The sequence below is a fragment of the Bactrocera oleae genome, chromosome 3 (genome assembly GCF_042242935.1).
Source record: "Bactrocera oleae isolate idBacOlea1 chromosome 3, idBacOlea1, whole genome shotgun sequence".
NCBI lineage: Eukaryota > Metazoa > Arthropoda > Insecta > Diptera > Tephritidae > Bactrocera > Bactrocera oleae.
Window position 1 is genome coordinate 35402671 of NC_091537.1, and position 21739 is coordinate 35424409.

General features: G+C 35.1%; 1 protein-coding gene and 1 long non-coding RNA gene across 10 annotated transcripts in view; one reads left to right on the forward strand and one right to left on the reverse strand.

The window, feature by feature from the left end:
• Ncoa6 (Nuclear receptor coactivator 6) overlaps nucleotides 1-16263 on the reverse strand; it is a 52000-nt gene extending 35737 nt beyond the window's left edge. For 3 of the 9 annotated variants that reach the window (XR_011395153.1, XR_011395154.1, XM_014240052.3), the window contains exons 1-3: nucleotides 15121-16263; nucleotides 9389-9572; nucleotides 2813-9328 (exon numbers count right to left, since the gene is read on the reverse strand). Coding sequence is in view for 6 of the 9 variants with exons in the window: in XM_014240052.3 (XP_014095527.2) it covers nucleotides 2813-9328; nucleotides 9389-9572; nucleotides 15121-15135 (6715 nt within the window). In the remaining 3 variants the exon portion in view is untranslated. Of the gene's footprint in view, nucleotides 1-1717; nucleotides 2561-2812; nucleotides 9329-9388; nucleotides 9573-15120 lie in introns of those variants that run through there. The other 6 variants (XM_014240051.3, XM_070106463.1, XR_011395155.1 and 3 more) reach the window with 5 other exon arrangements.
• On the forward strand, nucleotides 14219-18972 carry LOC138856003 (uncharacterized). The gene is made up of 3 exons (XR_011395156.1): nucleotides 14219-15173; nucleotides 17946-18055; nucleotides 18181-18972. It is a non-coding gene; the product is annotated as an uncharacterized lncRNA (long non-coding RNA).
• The last annotated feature ends 2767 nt before the right edge of the window (nucleotides 18973-21739 follow it).

The following is a 21739-nucleotide window of genomic DNA, read 5'->3' on the forward strand; positions in this document are numbered from 1 at the left end:
TGACTAATTTTGAACGCGGTTCCTATAAAGTCATCTCATACCATCCCAGAGATAAAATTTAATGTCTCTGGCGTGTTTAGTGCTTGGTTTATCGCGCTTTTAGTATCGGCTTGTCACCCGATTACACCCATTTTCACACCGTCAATAGAGGTTCTAAAAACATTTGCTTCCAGTGAATTTTGTTATTATAGCATTATCGGTTTAGGAGATATGCACAAATTAAACTGCGATGCCCCTCCCTAATGTGATCCTGTGTACCAAATAATAGTCTTGTATCTTATTGCGAAGCTTAGTTATGGCAATTTATTTGTTTTTGATTAATGGCGTTTTGTGGGCGTGGCAGTGGTCCGCTTACGCCCATCTGCAATACCAACCGTCTCACGGTACCAAGAAACATGTCTACCAAGTTTCATTAAGATATCATAATTTTTATTCAAGTTACAGCTTGCACGGACGGACAGGCGGACAGACAGTCACCCGGATTTCAACTCGTCTCTTCCTCCTGATCATTTATATATATATAACCCTATATCTAACTCGATTAGTTTTAGGTGATACAAACAACCGTTAGGTGAACAAAACTATTATACTCTGTAGCAGGTTGCGAGAGTATAAAAAAATATTAATACTCACTGACCGACATATTCGGCATAAAACTGGTTAGAATAACGAAAAGCATTATAAGTAGTATATGGAATTTGAGGGTAGTATTAACCCGATTTTATTAATTTTTTCCAATACCACATACTACTAACATGCCACAGACTAATAAAATGCTCCCACTGTTTCATTAAGGTACCTCACATACCATCACCAATCAAATGGAGTAAAGTCAGACGAATGTTCGAAAATCCTGACTTATTTGGTACACAGGATCACATTAGGGAGGGGCATCTGCAGTTAAATTTTTAATCTCTCCTCTAAAAGGTTTAATGTGCATATCTCCTAAACCGCTAATGCTATAATAACAAAAATTCACTGGAAGCAAATGTTTATAGCACTTCTATTGACGGTGTGAAAATGGTTGAAATCGGGTGACAACTCCGCCCACTCCCCATATAACGGTACTGTTAAAAACTACTAAAAGCGCGATAAATCAAGCACTAAACACGCCAGAGACATTAAATTGTATCTCTGGGATGGTTTGAGATCAAAATTAGACAGTGGGCGTGGCACAGCCCATATTTCTATGTTATAGTGTGAAAATGGGCGAAATCGGACTACAACCACGCCTATTTCCCATGTAACACCATTTTCAATTCCATCTGATTCTTTCACTTTCCACTATGCATATCAAGCAACAATGATTATAGCGGGGTAAAACTTTGCGTGAATAATACGTTTAAAGTAACCTTGTGATCAAAAATTGTCTAAATCGAACCGAAACTGTTTAAGCCCCTAAGTACTAAATATGTGGACCCCAGTGCCTATAGTTGACCTTCTACCGAAAATATCAGTCAATCCACAAAGAAATCTCAAACGAGTATACTATTTGACTTTGCGAGAGTATAAAATGTTCGGTTTCATCCGAACTTAGCCCTTCCTTACTTATTTTCGTACAAAACATTATTTTTTGTGTTCTTTGATGCAAAATATTGAACAAGTATTTTTTTATTACGACTCAATATGAACAATTTTGTAGTTATAAGTTTCCAAAATTTCGACATTTGAAAAAAGTATCTTTAAACATTTGCGTATACGAAGAAAAGTATAATAAAAATATCCCTATTTTTTAAGATTTTTTCTCAGCTTTCTAATGGGATAAATGTTGAGTTTTTTTCAAATGTAGAACCAATTTTATTCAGTGTTTTTTTATGAAAACTGTACATTAGGCTCTTCAATCACGACTGAATAAATTTTTAATCTTTAACATCCGCGTGGCGAGCGTGCGATTGTTCGCACTCTATCGCTGCGAAGCATGTTTGATACAGCATGCCATTACTTCTCGCGCTGCACGCGTGGAAAAAGCTCAGTGTGCTAAATACAAACACGAGAAACATAGTTTCAAAAATTTGTCAAAATTACAATTTTATTCAGTCTACTCCGAAATTTACAAATTAGTAAGTGAAGAGCCTAATGTACATTTTTTATTAAAAACACTGAATAAAAACAGTTCCAAATTTGAAAAAAAAAATTATTTTTTTATTAAACAAATATACACATATATATTTTATGGATACATTGTGCTGCTCTCCCTCATATTAACTGATTGCCATTATAGACCAACTCAAATTAATCGAATAGAAGCTTCTATCTGCAGAAAACGAAAAACGGCACATAAATGGAACTCAAACGATTTTAGAGACAATAATATTTACCAGTTACTTGGACTTCAGCGAAAATGTAATTAAGAATATGAAGTCCTGGTTTGGCGAAAAGTACGAGCAAATAAAAATGCCGTTCCCGCGACAGTCGGGTCTACGTAACCGGAACGGACCCGGATTTATTGTGGCCAAGGACTGTCAACTCGGCAGAATTCTGCCGCTACAGCAACAACAGCAGCAAATAAAAATGCTTTATGGCATGTAGGGTGCTCAGACCTAATGTTGTTATTTTTAATCTTATCAACATAACGTAAAAAAATTTAATATATCTATAAGTAGGTGATTGTGTGTCATAGAGTCGGAAAATAAATTGAATTAAAATTTAATTGTAGTTTTTTATAAACTATTAGTACCAAAGTGAGCTCTAACTTTTTAATGAACACATCTGAACATTCTTACTATGTACATATTAGTGGTGGTATTACAAACAACCATTAAATAATGAAAATAAAATGTTTTAAATTGAAAAAATTTTGAAAATTACTTACTACTTGGATGTATTATGGTTCGACTATTGCGAGTATTTTTATCTAAACTGGATGTATTGCAAAACTCCATTTTTCCTGACGCTGCTAAATTTACCAGCGTTGCCTGAATAGCTGCTTCAGTATTGTTAAAGTTGGCAACATTGCCGGCCTTTGAATTTCTTACTTTTTCTGCCACTTCGATCAATGGTTCATCAGAGTCAGAAGATTCCTCACATTTTCTGCTACAGCTGATTTTTGAGACATCCTGCACATCATTTGCTGAAGATAAATCATTCATATTCCTCACATTATCATCAACAGCAACATTGCTTGTAGCGCTACTTATACTGCCTGTCCGTAAACGCTTTTGTTCAGTACATTCATTGAGTTGAGAGTTATTAGCACTAGTATCAGATTCTTGACGCTTACGCTTATTCCCTACACCAAACTGAGTTTCACTACCAGAAATTGTCACACTTAATTGTGGGCTGACACTACCAATTGAAGACGCTCGCGTTGTATTAAGTTGTTTGATGCCAGTGACTACAGAAGAATTTGCATTTGATTCATTCGATGTTGGACTTGATTTATTTATATCCACGGGACTTTCCAATCGACTACTAGCACGAGTGCGAATTCGATTACATTCCGTTTCGCTTTGCGTTGGAATTTCAATAGATATAGGAGGGTAAATAGAATCCGAACGTTGTGAATAAATATTTGATTCATCCCCTTGTTTTTTACCTTCAAATATTGTCTTGCCTCCATCATCTATTGACAGGTTTTCACTGGCCTTCACATTAAGTTTCCTGGAACAAATTGGTTTTTCTACACTAATCTCCGATTTATATTTATCATCTAATACAATATTTCTTTCTGTATATTGTGAAGAGTTCTTTTCTTTAGGGGTAAGGGATTCAATTATTTGTTCCGATAATTCATTTTCATTATTATCTGTTGAAGTTTCGGTAATATGTTCTAATAACGCTCCATTTATTGTACCTTTGATTTTGGAAGGAGATATCGCGTTTTTTGTGATTACAATTGATTCAGAAGGCATTTGTTCAACTGTGCTAACAATAGTTGATGCATTTGAGTTAACTTCCAAATAATCTTCATGAAATCCTTCCATTCTGGCCAAAGCCTTTTCAATTTCGTCATCTGTATAATCCAACAAATTATCTTTTCTTTGTGGTTTTAAGTTTAATTCGAGTTTATTTTTCTCATTTATATTTTTGGTATGATCTACTTTTTCTTTCGATATATTGTTTTTCAAAGAATTTTTTCCGTCACTAGATGTTGCTGCTGATTTTTCATTGCTTGTACTCCCAACACTACCGCTGTTTATCTGCTGTTGAGTTGGACTACTAGACGATTGTTGATGAGGACTTTTTTCTGATAACGCATCCATAGACTCAATACCACTATCCTCGCCTGTTCCATTTCCATTACCATGACCAGGGGTACCACTTCCGTTACTTGCCGGCGAGTTACGAAGCGTTACATTAATTAGAGCAGGTGGTGAAGTACCAACTGCATTTCCTTGATGACCTGATACAACAACGTTATTTACACTTACGGTTCCATTGGTTACAGGTATTTGAATAACTGGAACAGATTCACCTTGCACAGCTTCATGCGATTGGTTCTTGGTTGTTGGTAAATTTGAATGAGATATTTTGACTTCTGTTTTCACAATGCTTTCAGCTTTAAAAGTAACACTTTCTGATTTATCAACTAGATCATCTTGTTCTACTGAAGATTTTGGTATTGTAACTCGTTTTAGGGTTGTTGCACTTGGCAGCATAGTTGCTACTGCTACAATTGTTTCCTGTGCTGATTGACTTTCATTAAGAGCTCCAAATTTCGCTTGCTTCTGCAACTGTTTTTGTTGATGCTTTTGAAGTTGAAGTTGATGAACAGCTGTTATGTAAGACGGTGGTTTGTGATTTTTTGTCAGTGGTTTACCTCCACCCATACCAATAGGTGTAATTGTGGCTGGTGTCTTTAAATTCATTGTATTTATCACACGATTTGGTATATTTACAGAATTATCACTGGAGCAAGTTAATATATTATTGTTAGATAACGTATTAGTTATGGTACCAGGTAAGCTTGATGGATCTTTACAAGTTTGTGACAGTTGATGGGACGTATGTTTTTGATATTGTGATTGATGCATCAATTGTGGTGGAAACGGTAATGTACCTACATTAGTCGAACCAATTATTATATTTTTATTGTCATTTAAGCTACTACCGCTCTTTGTATCAAGCGATTTAATTGCACTTATTGTGAGTCCATTCTTGTTACCCAAGAAGGAAGGCGTTGTCGTTGACGTTGCTGACGATGAAAGATCATCACTCGAAATCGGGAATGTTGGTAAACGTGCTGATGTCATTAGTGTGACGGAATTGTTGCCGCTTCCACTACAGTTAAAGACTGATGATGTAGGGTTTGGGGAAATATACAAATGCTGCATTTTCTCTTGAGTCCTAATCTCTGTACACACATCTGACATTTGTGACTGTTTATTAGGTATATGCTTAGAACCAACATCTTCACCATCTTCACTCGATACAACTGACGACGTATTTGGCAAACTCTGTGGTTTCTTACGGTCTTTTCGACTACTTTTAATCACAATTGAATTTTTGCCACCCCTTAAACTGATGTGTAATGGGGGTACTCGTGGTTCATCAGTTGAACAATTCGGAGTAACATTTACAGCTATTTGCGGAGGCTTAAAATTTGTGAAATCAATCGTTTGGTGTTGTACAACAGAAGAATTATCTTGCGGATTCTGTAGCTGTTGAGAAGAAACCGATAAAACTGTGGTATTTTGGTTTATATTCTTGTTAAGTAGAACACTATTATTACTTTTAGTTGGTACGTTTAACGTGCTCGACACTGGCGTTTCCGATGCTGAAAGTGGTGGTGAAGGTACAAATGAAATATCTACTTTATAGGCAGGAGATACCGGTTCCTTCTTTTCCAATTTTAAGCGTAATTTTATTTTCTCATTATTAATACACACTGCTGATGTTCGTTGAGTTGCCAATATGGATGCAGATTCCGATAACGTAGTAGAAGGTATTGTATTACTAGATGGCAATGCAGTAACCGTCTTCGATTTGGCATTTGCTTTTGTTCTTTTAAGTTTTGTCACTCCAGAAGTGGTGTTTGCATCTTGCTTTTTTTCCTTTAAGTTATTCTGTTGCTTTTCTCGTAGCGTTGTTGACTTTGATTTTTTTTTAAGAGTAGCCGACGATGTCGTTCCAGTGGTAAAAATTGCATTCGGTGATTTAATCGTACAAAAGTCAGTAACATTGTTAAGAGAAATAACTGATTTGTTGAGCACATGAGTGCCATCTCGTTGAGCTTGTTTAATGCTTCGATTCGATTTGTTGAAAAGTAACGAATCAGGTGAGCGTTCTGTATCACTTCCTACTCCAGGTATGATTCGGTTATTTTGTTCACTGTCTGAAGGTTTTGACACAGAGGTTCCACATAAATTTGAATCATTCAACAGAGAATTGGGTAAACCTTCGATAGATTGATTACAACTAAAACTTTCAATTAATGACGACACTGCACGAGATATTTTTGACATAGAATTAGTTTGCTGAGTTTCCTGTTCTGCCTCTGTTTCACTGTCATCACTTTGCATTGGTTCCATTTCACCGGTCAGAGGATTTATTAAAAATTGCTTCTGAATAGAGAAGTCCTCCGCTCCATCCCTTGCGTTACTTCGGTGAAGCGCAGGCTCCTCTTGAAAATTTGAATGTTGCGCAGGTTGTATAGAAGGGGAATATGTATTATGGGGTAGCTGCAATTTCTGATTAGATTGATTATTTTGCATAAACACATTGTCTTCCGGTTTATATCGATTTTGCATAACTTGATCCCGTGATAGAATATTATTTAGTTGCACTTGCAACTGATTTTGTTTAGTGGCCACTATGGTGCCATCAACCATATGATTTTGTATGTTTTGTGATATTTGCCCATTTTGTTCAAAGTGCATTGGATTAACGCCAAGTGGGACGTGTCCGGCTTCTGCATTTAAAAGCGATGATGCTGCAGCCGCTGTCTCATCAATATCTACTCCTACAGCAGATAAATTTTCCTCAATTAGATCCAAGTCTAGATCTTTCGCATCTTGCAAAAGTGATTCCAATTCATTTTTATCATCCAAACTAAGAGTTGAATCCAAATCACAGTTTAATGTTGGTAGCAAAGCATCAAGATCATTTGTTGTTAAAGCTTCAAAATCTGATAGAGTTATTAAAGGATCTGATAATGCATTAGGTGCAACATTATCCATCGAAGATTCTCCCACCAATCTTCCAATTGTATTCCCTACCTGACTGGATGAATGATTGTTAAATTGCTGTTTTTGCAAATCTTCCTTATTTGACTGCGATTGATGATTAGTATTCATTTGTTGTTGCTGTAAGTTGTATTGCATTTGGTAACGAGCAAACTCCTGGAAACTACTCTTAGTTTCAGAATCCATCATTTTGTTACTTACAGGCCAGCCTGTTGTCGCACTAGCTGTCTGATTATAATCAGGTGGTGGAGGTATTGTATTTGTCAAAGAGGCACTGCTACCAGTACTGGATCTCGCTGAGGATAAAGATGATGCTAAAGGTACTTGTGAGTTGTGATGAATATTAACACTTTTAGATGGCGGCGATAATGCTGGGGGTAAAATCATCGCCGTCTGATGTTGTAATTGATTATGTTGCTGCTGTAGTTGCAACTGATGCGATTGCTGTTGACTAATATGCTTATGTGCATGTGGCGTATGCGGGTGTGGAGATTGCACTGGCGTTGTAGAGGGCGACAACATTTGCTGTTGGTGTGAGCCCATTAACGGACTATGCATTGAATGGTGGCTAGAGGCAGGTGAATGCGACGCTGCAGGTGACATACTACCGGAAGAAAGAAACTGAAGTGTTTGTTGCGATTTTTGCTGCACAGCAACGTGTCCTGTCAATACACCTACGGAACGCGCTTGCCGTACATTTGGTGATTGCAGATGATGCAAATTAGTTAACATTATTCCACCATCACCATTTTGCATAGATGCCTGATTATTATGTATTATTTGAGATTGCTGGAACGATTGTTGTTGCATTAAACGTTGCGAAGGAGTACCTGGAATCGAAACAACAGCTGCCTGCAACTGTTGTTGGCGTTGTTGTCGCAAAAAATGGTTTTGTTGAGATGAAATATGCTGCGCCTGAAAGTTAGATTGAATTTGGTGATGCCCAAACAAATTGCTTACAGGGCTTGTCAAGATTGTTTGCGGTTGTTGTTGATGTAAGTGCATGCTCGTATTAACGCCGGTCGATAAAGACACACCCATTGCTGAAGTTGTACCCATCAAAGTATTTTCCGAATGTAACAATTGTGTCTGTTGTTGTTGTTGAACTTGTTTGTGGTCTAGTACTGTGTCGTTAGGTGTTGATTGCGTTCGCATTGGTGAACTCAATAACTGTTGATGTTGGCTTTGATTTAACTGTTGCTGACTCGTGGATTGTAACGGCGATGTTTGCTGTTGCGCCAATGAAGTTTGTGGCGACAATTTTACTTGATTTGTCGTCGTATTTCCATCATTTTGTAATAAATTCACAAGCAGCGGTGAGGAAATTGCAATATTATTATTATTGGTCGTAGAATTAGTTACTGGAAAAGTCGTCACTGGTGGACCTCCCATACCTTTTTGTAAATAGTTTTGAACTGTTTTGTTTATTTGAGCGAGAGGTTTGTTTGTAACGTTTGATGTTACTGTCCCTATACCTGGATACGGGGGTGGTGGAGGTTGCAAAAACTGTAGTTTATTACCAGCTAAAACAGTAGTTGAAGGCAAAAGATCCACATTGGAAGAATTTTTTATAACTTTTAACGGTACATTGGGACACGATACCAAACCACTTGTACGTTCTATTTGTCCATTTTGCGGCATTTGTAAAGATTGTGAACCACTTGTTGAAAATACTTGATTAGAATTTACTAGACTATTATTCAGTGCATTTTCCCGACCTTGTAAAACACGAGCTTGTCTCATACTAACAAATGGATAATCCCTATTATTTGAACCGCTATTTAAATTTGAAGGTATTGGTGGTACTGGAACTTTTCCATCCATAGGACAAACTGTGTTTGGCGGTTTGAAGAGTGGTTGGCCTTGAATTAACTGTCGCTGCAGGTTTGGGTTTGGGTTTTGGTTTTGATGTTGTTGTTTTTGTAGAATAGCTTGCGCTGCATTGCTTGTACTTGGACCCCCAAGCAGCATATTACGCCTTTCCTGTACCAGCTGATTTTGCTGTAATTGTGATGACGTAAGTACTCCTTTATTAGTAAGGTTGGTGTTTTGTGCAGGGATGCGACATTGCATTTGTGATTGCAAAAGTGTTCCACTTCTAAACTGATCGCTAAGACACCCGACACTCCCCCCAGTATCCAACAGTTGTGTAAAATCGCCCACCGTCTCACCCGTGTCGCTCGATAAACCTTCCTCGTCATTATCTAAACAATATTTAAAGATATTTTCCAAAATCTTTTTTAATTGAAATAATTACAACATACCTATAGTTTTTAAATTGATCTCCTGTCCGGGTAATTTTATGGATATCACAGAATCGCCATCCAACTGCACAGACATAATACCAAGAGCATGGAGGGCTGGATTGCCCTCCGCTGCCATCTGGCGTAACCGTTGAGCCGCATCCTTCGGGATTTGCACTGTTATCCGCACGCAAGATTCAATCTGCTATCAAATAAAAATTTTAAGCATTTATTACAAAGTCGGCAATTACAAATACAAAAATTTGATCCTACTTCATAATATTCTTTTGTATCTCTTGATTTGACGGTACAGGTGGTTTTTATATATTTTTGGAGTGCATTTTCAAAATTAATACTAGTTTTTGAAAACAGATATTTATTACCATAAATTCTAGGTATATATTACCCATATCCACCCAAGAAAACATTTCGAGTATCTAGAAGTAAGGTATATAAATTGTAATAAAGGCTATAAAAAAGGCTCCTAAAGTCTAAAAATCAAACTAATTTCACTGTTTAAATAATCGAACATTGGGTCGATATTGGTAAAAAAAAACACTAAAAAAGTATGGAACAAATTTAATGATAAACGCGTAACGGTAACGGAAATGCCAAATCCGATACAAGCATATTTTACGGTTATAGGGAAACTCTTTTATCTGCTATCGCCCCTTTAGTCGGAGTCAAATTTAGAATTATTTTTTTTTTATCGGATATGAACACATATAGGGCTTTCCAATAAGAGTAATATGATTTAAAAAAAAAAAAGCACTCTAATTGTTAAGGAAATTTAAATTATTTTTTATTTAATGAATATAACATCATTCAATTAGCCTCCACGACTTTATTTGCAGGAACGAGTTCGATGAACCCAATTTTCGATGTCGCACGTTCAATAATGACTTCTAAAGCTTGAATAGTCTGGTTTATTGCTTAAAACCAATGGCTTCAAATAACCCCACAAGAAGTAGTCTAATGGTGTTAAACCACAACTTCTTGGAGGCCATTCAATGTCACAATTTCTTAAAATTATCGCATCTCCAATCATTTCTCGCAATAATTCGGTTGTTGCACGTGCTGTGTAGCACGTAGCCCCGTCTTGTTGGATCCAAATGTTGTCAAATCAACGTCTTATAATTGCGGCCATAAAAATTTGGTTATCATCGATCTATACCGCTCTTCATTGACAGTAACGGTGTCACCAACTTCATTTCGAAAGAAGTACGGACCGATGATTCCACCAGACCAAAAACCACATAAACTGTCAATTTAGGTGAATGTAATGGTTGTTGATTAATAATTTGAGGATTTGAATAGTTTGTAAACGTTGTTCTTTCATATATATTTCCATGATGAAATTGTAAGCATTAGTGAATACGATGCAAAAAAATTACAGATCATGGCATATTAAAAATGGACCAAACGACACTTAGAAATCGTATCATGCCTATTGGAAAACCAGATACAAAGTCCAAACACCAATTAAATACATATGTATGAATAGGTATTGACTATTTCGAAAACGTTTATGTTGCTTTTGAATGAATACAGGCATATCAACAATTTGAATTAATTTTGCTTTGCTATAAATCGCCTTAATTTTTGCAATCTATTAGATTCTTAACTGTCAAAACTAATCTTTTGACAACGTAATGACCTAAAAAAGTACAATAATTACTAATTAATATTTTATTTTGACTATCGATGGTTTATGCCTCAACTAAACTTACCATAAATGGTCATAAAATTGCAAAATTTCATATAATATAAATAGCTACGTATTGATATAGTCTAGTAATACCTAATTTTGGATAACATGGTAGCACTTAAAATCATCTTTTCATTGCTTGGTTGCGCGCATATAGTTTAAAATTTTTGAAATAATGTACAAGTTATTAAATTTAACTATTTTTTGCACTTTAATTATGAGTTCGAAGGAGTGTTACGGAAATATTAACAATTGATACAGAATCACAATTTTTGACGCCACAGTTTTCCAGTTTAATAGGTATTCAACAAGCATATTTTGGTGGAATAAATCATATTACATCAGGTAAGTGAATAAAAAATGTTACCTTTTGAGCAGACGAGTTATACTTCTCAGAGCAGTTTATATAGTAACATGAAAAATTGTATATGTAACTTTATTACCCCCCCCACCCCGTTATTGTTAATATTTTGTTTTATAAATCCAAAGTTTATTTCATACAAATGAACTGTACAAAGCCAAGGTCTCTTAATTAAAACCAGTAGTAAGTAGATTTCAAGGGGAAAAACTATCGACAGTATTTCGTTAAACTATCGAGTAGTCCGACTATGGATAATTTTCCAGCTTTATTTTGCAACAAAATTCTAAATTATGTATATGCATTTCTGCAATAATCTACTATTTACGAGGTTTTGTTCCATAATTATATTTTCAAGGGATAGCATTACCAAAATAGTAAACTTCAACAGGAAGTTCAAAGTTACCCTTGGCAGCAAGTCTGAATGGAATAATTTATCACTGGACCTGGTGCTAAGGGAAAGCACTATCAAGTGGTACACCGACGGGTCGAAAACGGAGGAGGGGATTGGTGCAGGGGTCGCTGGGCCAAGCACCAAACTCTCCATTCCCATGGGAAGTTTCCCGAGCATCTTCCAAGCCGAGGTCTATGCTATAAGTCCGTGTGTAGGGATAAACCTCCAACGCAACTATCGCAATAAAAGTATTGCTATACTCAGCGATAGTCAGGCGGCACTAAGAGCTATCTCTGCCTATGAGGTCAGATCTCTTCTAGTGCTGGAGTGTATAGAACGGCTGAACAGCCTATCAGAGCACAACCGAGTGCACCTTATTGGGGTGCCTGGCCACAGGAGTCTATCGGGGAACGAACTGGCTGAAGAGTTGGCCCGCTCTGCGGCCTCTACAAAAATGGTAGGACCGGAACCATTCATAGCGGTTGGCCCACATACAATTAAATAGCTCCTCCGTAGGGAGGAAAGAGTAGGTAGGGAGACACATTGGCAACAACTTTAGGGCATGCACCATGCCAGACTGCTAATAGGGGGTTACGACCTCAAACGGTTCAAAACCATAATTAATCTCCCGAGGAACAAATTCCGGCTACTTGTCGCGTCCTACACCGGCCACTGCAGGCTTAAGAAGCACCTCTTCAACATGGGTGTAGCCTCTTCTGCAAACTGCCGGTTCTGCGACAAAGAGCCGGAAACCCCTGAAGATCTGCTGATGAACTGCACAGCAGTCTGCAGACGCAGAATTAAGGCCCTGGGATCCATGTTTCCTCACAGGGATTGTATCGCCTCACTAGCACCCAGCAGAATTTTAAATTTATCAACATGCTGGGCCTAGATGATACGATATGACTTAGGAGAGCGCACAATAGACCATAGGTCGCGGTGCATACCTCATAATTAATCTATAAATTCTATTTAAATTACGTATTTTTTCGATTTAAAATTAATATTATTTATAATTATATTTTTATATAATATTTTTATTTTTCTTATATAATACTTATATTTTTCACTTTTATATCCACTAACACTTCACTAATACGTTTTTAGACATTTTTTTTGTTTTATATGATGCAAAAATAGCTTTATTTCAATATTTAAATAATTCTTCAATTTTATTAATTTTAACAATAACAAAAGGGTTGTAATTGCAAATAACAAGTGTTGCCATACTAATATATTTTGCAAACGAAGAAAAATTAAATAAAAAAAGAGATTATACCCTAAATACAGGAACCATAATTGTTGATTGACACTAATAAATCTTTTAGTTTCCTTGACTTGAAAATTATTAATTGTAGGACCTAAAAACAAAAAACAAACTGACCATTTGCACAACGGATATAGATACATGAGTTGATATTTTATCCAACTACATTTTATGTATAGCACGTACATAATTTAAAATTTTAAAGTAGTTTTCAAAATTATATACCCTGTAAAGTTGTTAAATATATTTAACATTTATTAACAACAATATAAATTTTGGGTTTCACTATTTTTGAAACTATTGAACAAATACATTTAAATTCTGTATACTGTTCGTGCAGTCTACAGGTTAGAAGGAACGGTAAATGTATAGTTTAGGTCCCCCAACTAAGAAGGCCTCAAAAATGAAATTTACAAATCCGTGGGCGGAAAGTGAACTTTTTCAATAATTATATTATTTTATAAATTTTTTGAAAACAAAAAAAAACGTTTTTTTTTTATAAATATGCATTAAAAATAAAAAATTGTCATACATTTAAATTAATTATTTTATTTTTTCCGCTGCTGAAAGGAGTTCGGTACAAAAGAACTATGGACACCCTGGTTTTGGACCGACCAGAGTTATTTTTTTGAAGCCGAGGGCCGCCAGTGATCGCGGCGTGTTTAACTCGCTGAACTGGAAATTACAGTTAAGTGATCTGAATTCTGCAGAATTTTGCCGCTTCAACAACAACAACAACCAAGTGACTTGAAAAATATGTGCAAAGTGCGTTAAATATATTTGTAAATATATACATAAATTATTGAAAAAAAATTCACTTTCCGCTCACGGAAATGTAATTTTCGCGTAAAATTCAGACGATTTAAAAAAAAAAATTATTTTTGATGCCTTCTTAGTTGGGGAACCTAAACTATACATTTACCGAAGAAACTTACCAAAATTTTACAGAAGCAATTAGAATGCAATTTCCTTTCTCTTTGGTATATTAAATTTAAGTTTTCTTATTTTACGTAATAAGTTGACTATCTTTAGCTTTATGTGCGTAAATGTGTATGTAGATAATCAAACACTTTTTTGTTTTTGTATTTGAAAGTAATTTTTTATATAAAAAAAATTGTTGGGATCTTATTGAACTTATCTGATATTGGGAATATTTATTTATTTATTTAGAAGAGATTATTCCACTTATGTATACATTGGGAATTTTCCTGTACTAGTGTACAGGAAAATACCATTTGAAAAAAAACGATGATGGTTGTAGGAATATATCTATATATGATGGTAAATCATAATATTGAGATTACATATAAAACTACTGAACATTTTAAGAGCCTCACCCGTTTTATAATTTACTGATCAAATATAATGTCTGATGTGTAAAGCAATATTTTCATATATGCAGACGAGATGAAAGTACTAGTTTGACATTTAAATTTTCAATTGCTCATTCTAGTATCCACTTTGTTATTTCCAATATCCCAACCGTTCCTCACAACGATACTAATGTGGTAAATATGTATTTGAGAGATATATATGGATGTATATATATATATATACATATTTGAGAAATTTAAAAAGAAAAACATTTGAAATGAAATGCTAAGATTACAAATTATAAAGAGTACTATATATAATGGAGAAAAACACAAAAATAAATAACAATATTCGCTTTGGTTAAACATCAGTATTTTTATTTCATTGGAAAGTTGAAGTACTGGAAAATAAGCGTTTTCGTTTACTATTACTACGTCCGCCATTTTAGTTAAGGTTCTATCGAGATTTTATTCGTAAAATAGAAGACAGAAGTGAGAAAACATAAGTATGTACTCAAGTATCGTATGTAACGAATTTTAGAGAAAGGCAGAGACCAGGTAACGCACAAAATAGACGAAAGCAAAATAGGAAGTGCTGCCATTTGTATTTTAGATACCTATATATTTCAGATATAATCATATGGTAATTGTTTTTAACATTAATATACACAAGACGATATGTAATACAGCAAGTTTTCCAAATGTATTCTCACCTGTTTAAGTTGCATATCATCACACGAGAATCACACTAGGCAGAGGTTTAAAAGTAAGATTGAGTAATAATTGCAATATAACATTTATTATGTTAAGTGTAAAATGTTAAACTTGTTTTTTTTTATATATTCGGAAATCTTTTCACTTATGAGTATATCACTTCAAATATTATTATTAGATGCTTTGAACAAAACTTTACAACGAATAACATAAAATTTTCCCTTTTTTGATGCATGGCTGCAATTCACAATTTTTTTCTAGGCATTTGTTGTTTTTATTTAAAACAGTAAACTATTTCAACTTTCATTATTTATGTTAAAACCAATTAGACATTATATTTATAAACAAGCGACGTCATGTTCTTTTTTTGAAAGAAATGAAACATTATCCCATATAGGGGAACCGGAGCAGGGTATTGCATTACACATCCATGCATATATCAGGCAAAAGTTTTTATAGCACATTTGTATGTACATATTATTTTCTATGCCGAAGTATATACGAAAATATTCTATTATTTACACCAAGTGTAAGACACACGTAAATAATATTCTTCTATGACTACAACTTTTTATAATGGATTTTTTAACTGTCTCTACGTTGGTTTACGTCTTCCAACAAATATCAAGGAATTGCCACACCACCATTTATCAATGGCGCCGACTTTCATGGGGTTTACTATGATGCGTTCTCGCTTTATAATTTTTGCCACTAACTTATTGCTTACAAATCTTATTTTCTTTTTTATATATAAGCCCAGCACTTGGTCAGTAAGTTATTGTAATTTTAGTATGATAAGAGTTTATATAAAGACCGTAGGTTGCCGTTTTTCTCTGAGCTATGCCTGATATTCCACATTCTCATAAACTTTACATTTTAGACACAAATGAAGGCAGAACCGATGTATTAACGAGTGAATGGACGAACATCACTTTGCTAAACGACAAGTCGCTTATACGATAATCATATTTTCTCACAATATTAATATCCTCAATACTATAACACTCTTTTTACAATTTAACCATTATTGTTTAAATAATTAATGCAATCGCACACGGTTCCATAAAAATATTCGTTCACTAAAATTTTCGACCACAATAACAACCGCCATTTGCATTCACCTTCCAAACGATTTTGGAAAATGAAAATTGTGTTGGAAGCAATTTTCCAATACGGGTTTCCCTACCTTGGAATCAACATGGTGATGCCATCTAACCCCAAAATATACTTTTTTTAGGGCAGTTTTCTCAATATATGGTAAAGCCAGAACCAGAACTTTACCGGCTACATGTTGAAAAATTGTTTTCTCAATATCTGGCTAGCAACCATTTGTCAGTTAAGTTCTGGTTAACTTTACCGAAAGAAGAAGTCTTAGTTAGTTTTTAACCAGAACGTGAGCTGACATCTGTCAGCTGTAAAATCTATAAGAACAATTAGCTGTATAGACGGCGTTCAGACAAGGACTCTTTTGAAACTCATTATCATTATATATTAGGCATAGTTGCATTCGTATATGCATATTACACACAAAAAAGGAGTAATAACATTTAAATTTCCGAATATAATCTTAATATTTATTTTAAACTGAACGCTGTTACAACCATTAAAATAATTTCAAAATGAAAAGAACGATATATCGGCTTTTGTTGCACTGGCGAGAAGTGCTAAAGCCGATATATCGGCCCGCGCCTTGTGACGCTTTACTATTTGCATTGCGGGAGAACTCTAAATTTGTAATGCGTTATAAGTGATCTAATTTCATCACAAGATAATTAAAAAAAAATATTTTTTTGTTTGAACTCTTTTTTGAGCCGAATCTAACATAAATACCGTACCTTCAAGTTATGTTTTGCTTTTGTTATGTATTATTATTTATCTTGTTACAAAATATATATTGGAAATACAAAGTATATACTTTATAATAATTGACCCATACACAATTATGATAAAAAGATGACTGTTTGTGTGTGCAAATACGTTTTCTACAAGATATCTCAAATTCATTTCATTTACAATCGTTTATACCTTTGTTTTTTCTATAATTTTCAAATGAATTTGAAAAAATTAGTGTCATTGTTTAGTTCTGTATTTCATCCACAATACGAATATTTGATGTAAATATTGTTTCTCGTTTGGTTTTTACAAGCATTTTTCCAAACCCAAATTCGGCCGGTTTTTTTCGCATAGGCACCTCTATTTCGCCCGGCACTAAAAAAGTTAAATCTATCATCCAGTTAAGCTAACAGCGGTAAAGGGTACTATAACCCGACGAGTTTATATATAATATAAGCTATGCTCGATTCGCCAAATGTTGGAGAGTAGCGAATCAAACAAACTATACCAACATCTCATCCCATTCACCCCTTAGTTTTGTTTTCTATAAACTATATAACCAATTTTAAATCTTATATTTATATAATAGAAGTAAACAAGCAAGGAAGAGCTAAGTTCGGGTGTAACTAAACATTTCATACAGTTACAACTTGCAGGTGTTGGGAAAACTTAATATTAAAAAATTTAGCGAAAAAGTTCAACTTCATTGTTCAACGAAATGGTGAATGGATTACAATCAAATTTGGTATCATATTAACTTATTTTGAAGCTCATAGACTCACTTATTTTATTACTATATGTTACGAAAATTATTTTACGTACCAAATTTGGTTATAATTGGTGGAGTAGGTTCGGAAATATATGATTTCACCTAAATATGGGCGGTGCCACAACCATTATCCTATATACGGGGAGTGGGCGTGGTAATCATTCGAATTCATCCTGATAATTTTTATATATAAAACCCTATATCAAACTCGATTATTTTTAGGTGATACAAACAACATGTTGTAAGACTATAAAAATTGTGCATAAGGTGGCTTCAGAATGGGTACATCAATGACGGAAAAGTATGAGAATAAAATGTCGTACAACGTAGAGGTATGCCACAATGAATGCGTTGCGCAAGTAAACATAAATCAGCTGTTCTTTATTACCGCCACATAATTCCAATATTTTTCCTCGGCCAATTAATTATGGTATTCCATTATACTTTTTTCATACAGACAAGGATGCATTTGCTCTGCCTCGATTAATTTAAAATCCATTTTTTTGCCGTATGCAAAAACTTGAGATTTGGTCTACGCAACTCTTCACCGCTTGTGTACGCATTGTCAATCTGTCACCCTCTATATAAATGCACACATTCAATTCAGCATACTTTTGCCAGAGAACGTAAAATATAGAGAAGGTCCAACTACAGACCAGCGTGTGAATTGTCAAAACCTAACAAAATGCGATGAGCGTGTTTCACCACAGTCGGCTCGGAAGGGGAAATTTTAACAGTGACGCGTGAACAGAGCTGAGCATTGTATGAAAATTATGCTCAGAAGTTTGCATTGATATTACAGCCGCATGTTAGCTTATATTTTTATACGTTTACTAGCTGACCCGGCCACGCGTTGCTGTGGCTAAAGTTTTTGTTATATTACATTATAGTAAATAATCTAAGAGGAACAATAAGAGAACATCAGTCACGGATCCACTATGCTTTTTCACACAGATGGTATTTGTAAAAATATATGGTGATCTCCTTATTTGACTTTCTACTACTATAACCCTTTAGTACAATGAAATTATTTACGAACAAAGACGAAAATGTTGATGTTGGTATACAAATTCACTGGATTGAGATTTGAAGGGGAAGTACGTTGAACACAATTAATTAAAATGTTCTTACACTTGATATTAAGCAGAAATCCATACAAAGTAAAAATTTATCAGATTTATTATTTCCATTTAATTTTATAACAAATAAATATATTACAGTATAATACAATAAATAACATGTGACACTTAAACTCATGAATGAGGTAGGCAAGGCAGACAGTCGTAAACTTTTAAACATTAATATCTATTTTTTTGAATTATAAATACTTTCAATTTCAATTTAATTTAACACCAATCGGTGCACAATGTTTTTGGTTAACCTGTCTTTAGCTAACACAAATAGATTCGACGGTTTCCCAACATGTGAACACGCAACATATAGTTGCCCATGAGAAAAGCATGGATTTTCCAAATCTAAACCACAAATGGACATTGTTTGACCTTGAGATTTATTTATAGACACGGCGAAAGCTAAACGAATTGGAAACAGTAGCCTTTTGAAGGGTATGGTAGAATCTGATGGTATCATCGGAATACGTGGCAGCAGGACCACTTTTCCTTTAAACTTCCCAGCCAAAATGGTTGCTTCAAGAATGTTTCCGGTGATCTTTTTGATGACCAAACGCGTACCGTTACATAATTGAGGTGGATTCAAATTTCGGAGGAGAATAATAGGGGAACCAATCTTGTGGTGGCATTTCAGGGATATCTAATGAATTTAAAAATTCAATCGGAAAATTTACACTTTCATTTTCATCAACAACAGTATCGATTGATTTAAAAGACATCAGATCGCCTGGTAACAACTGTTGTATCTGGAAGTTAATTTCGTCAACATCAACGTTTTTGGCTGCCAAAATCGCCCGTTGACTAAGCCATTCATGATTCAAATAATTATTCTGTATATCCGGGAAAATACTCTGAATCAATTCATTTTTATCCTGAACAACAGTGCAAAAATTGTCTGGTAGTTTAATGCATTGCGTATTTGGTTGCAGTTCTATTTTACCGTTCCCAATATCTAGTAGTTGTTCGGAAAATATTTGTGCTGATGAATCATTTTGCAATTGTACTCACATATTTATGGTCAATCGAAGTGTTTCAACACTTCGCCATAAGAATGATTGTTTCAAACATGCATTAATTTCATCCGCGAAAGTAGAGCGAGGTATAACCGGTAAGGTCTGCCGGAAGTCACCAGACAAAAGTAAGATAGCACCACCGAAAAGTTTATTATTGCTGTTTAAATCTTGCATAGTTCTGTTTAATGCTTCAAGTGAATATTTGTGTACCATTGTGCACTCATCCCAAATTATTATAGAACTCTTCCGCAACATTGCAGCTATTCCACTATTCTTTTTGATGTTACACATTGCATCTGGTTTATTATGAACGTCCAATGGCAGCTTGAATGTTGAATGTGCTGTTCGCCCACCATCCAGTAAAGTAGCCGCAATGCCTGACGATGCTACTGCTAATGCGATTTTTTGTTGCGACCATATTTTGGCAAGAATCAACGATATTAAAAATGTCTTACCGGTTCCACCGGGTGCATCCAAGAAAAAAAAACCGCCTTGTTCAGCAGCAACAGCCAGCATAATCCGATCATGGTTCACTGTTCATGATAATTGTTGCTAAACTTCCATGGTCATAATGCTTTTCTCGTTGTAAATCGGTATTGACTAAGTCGGTGGCTGGACGATTAGGTGATGGCATACCATAATGATTAAGTGGTAAATTTGAAATAAGAACACATAAATCCTCGATCAAGACCAATGCTTCATTGTACATCTCTGGTGTATAATCTATGTTTTGGCATTGATTTGTTTGTCTAATTCGGTGCAAGATGTCTTCTGTCATACAATTTTTATATTTTTCCCACAAAGTTTGTGCTTGCGAGGGATAACATGTCGTCAAAATAATTGCAAACAACTGACGAATGTTATTCGGTGTTGATGTCAACGCAGCATCAGCAAGCGTTAAGTCCCAATGGTTATCGTCTTCTAGCAATTGCAGTTCACGACATGCATCCTGGTATGTATTGAATACTCGACCATTAACTGTTCGTAAAAATTTAAAAGACGTTGGTCCGGGAACATTCACCAATAACAAACGTAAATAGAAGCACTCACGTTGCTTTGGATGTACCGTGTAAAGTCTCCCCAATGTCTTAGCTTTGATTATGCCTGTAATGGAAGGATGTGGTTTTCCTTGTTTCCGTGGCTCCCATTTTTTACTGGATTTGTTCCATGTGAAATAACGTGGAACATCACCATACACCAATATCTTCGCGGATTGGCCAAAAACATCAGGTTTTTGATACAATGTAAAAAATTCAGTTAGAGTCGTTTTCGGAGCTTCGAACGCTCTTTGGTGAACATTTTCTTCAGTGAAGTATACACGTTGACCGTTTTCAAGATGTATTGCCAGATGTTGGACAGCAGGATCTCTTTCCTGGATGGGAAAGCTGAGAATATGCCAAATAGCTTCATTGCTGCTAATGTATCTGCCCATTTGGTATCGTGCTATTTCGTAATTTTTATTTATGTTTTGTACTTCAAATATGGCCAAATCACTGCCTTTGTTTACATATTTACATATTTACAAATATACTTAATTGATTTAACAGAACTGCAAAGCTCAACATTGATATGAGCTTTGTAAGTTTAGTTTCCACCCACTGATTATCAAACTCAACTTGATTTGGAAAGTTCGGCAGTCGCATTGTAAATGTGTGGCCACCATTCTCAGTACTTCTGCGGCGATACATTGGATAACCATCAATATCCGTGATCGTGTCATTCGTATGCGGCTTTGGGAAGTTTTTTTTTACATTTTCCATTTTCCATGCACGGTGACGTCATGTTGAAAGCACCGCATGGCCCATGGATCATGTGTTTGGTGACAATATCAAATAATTCTTGATCAATTAATGAATCTGGAATTTCGGCTGAA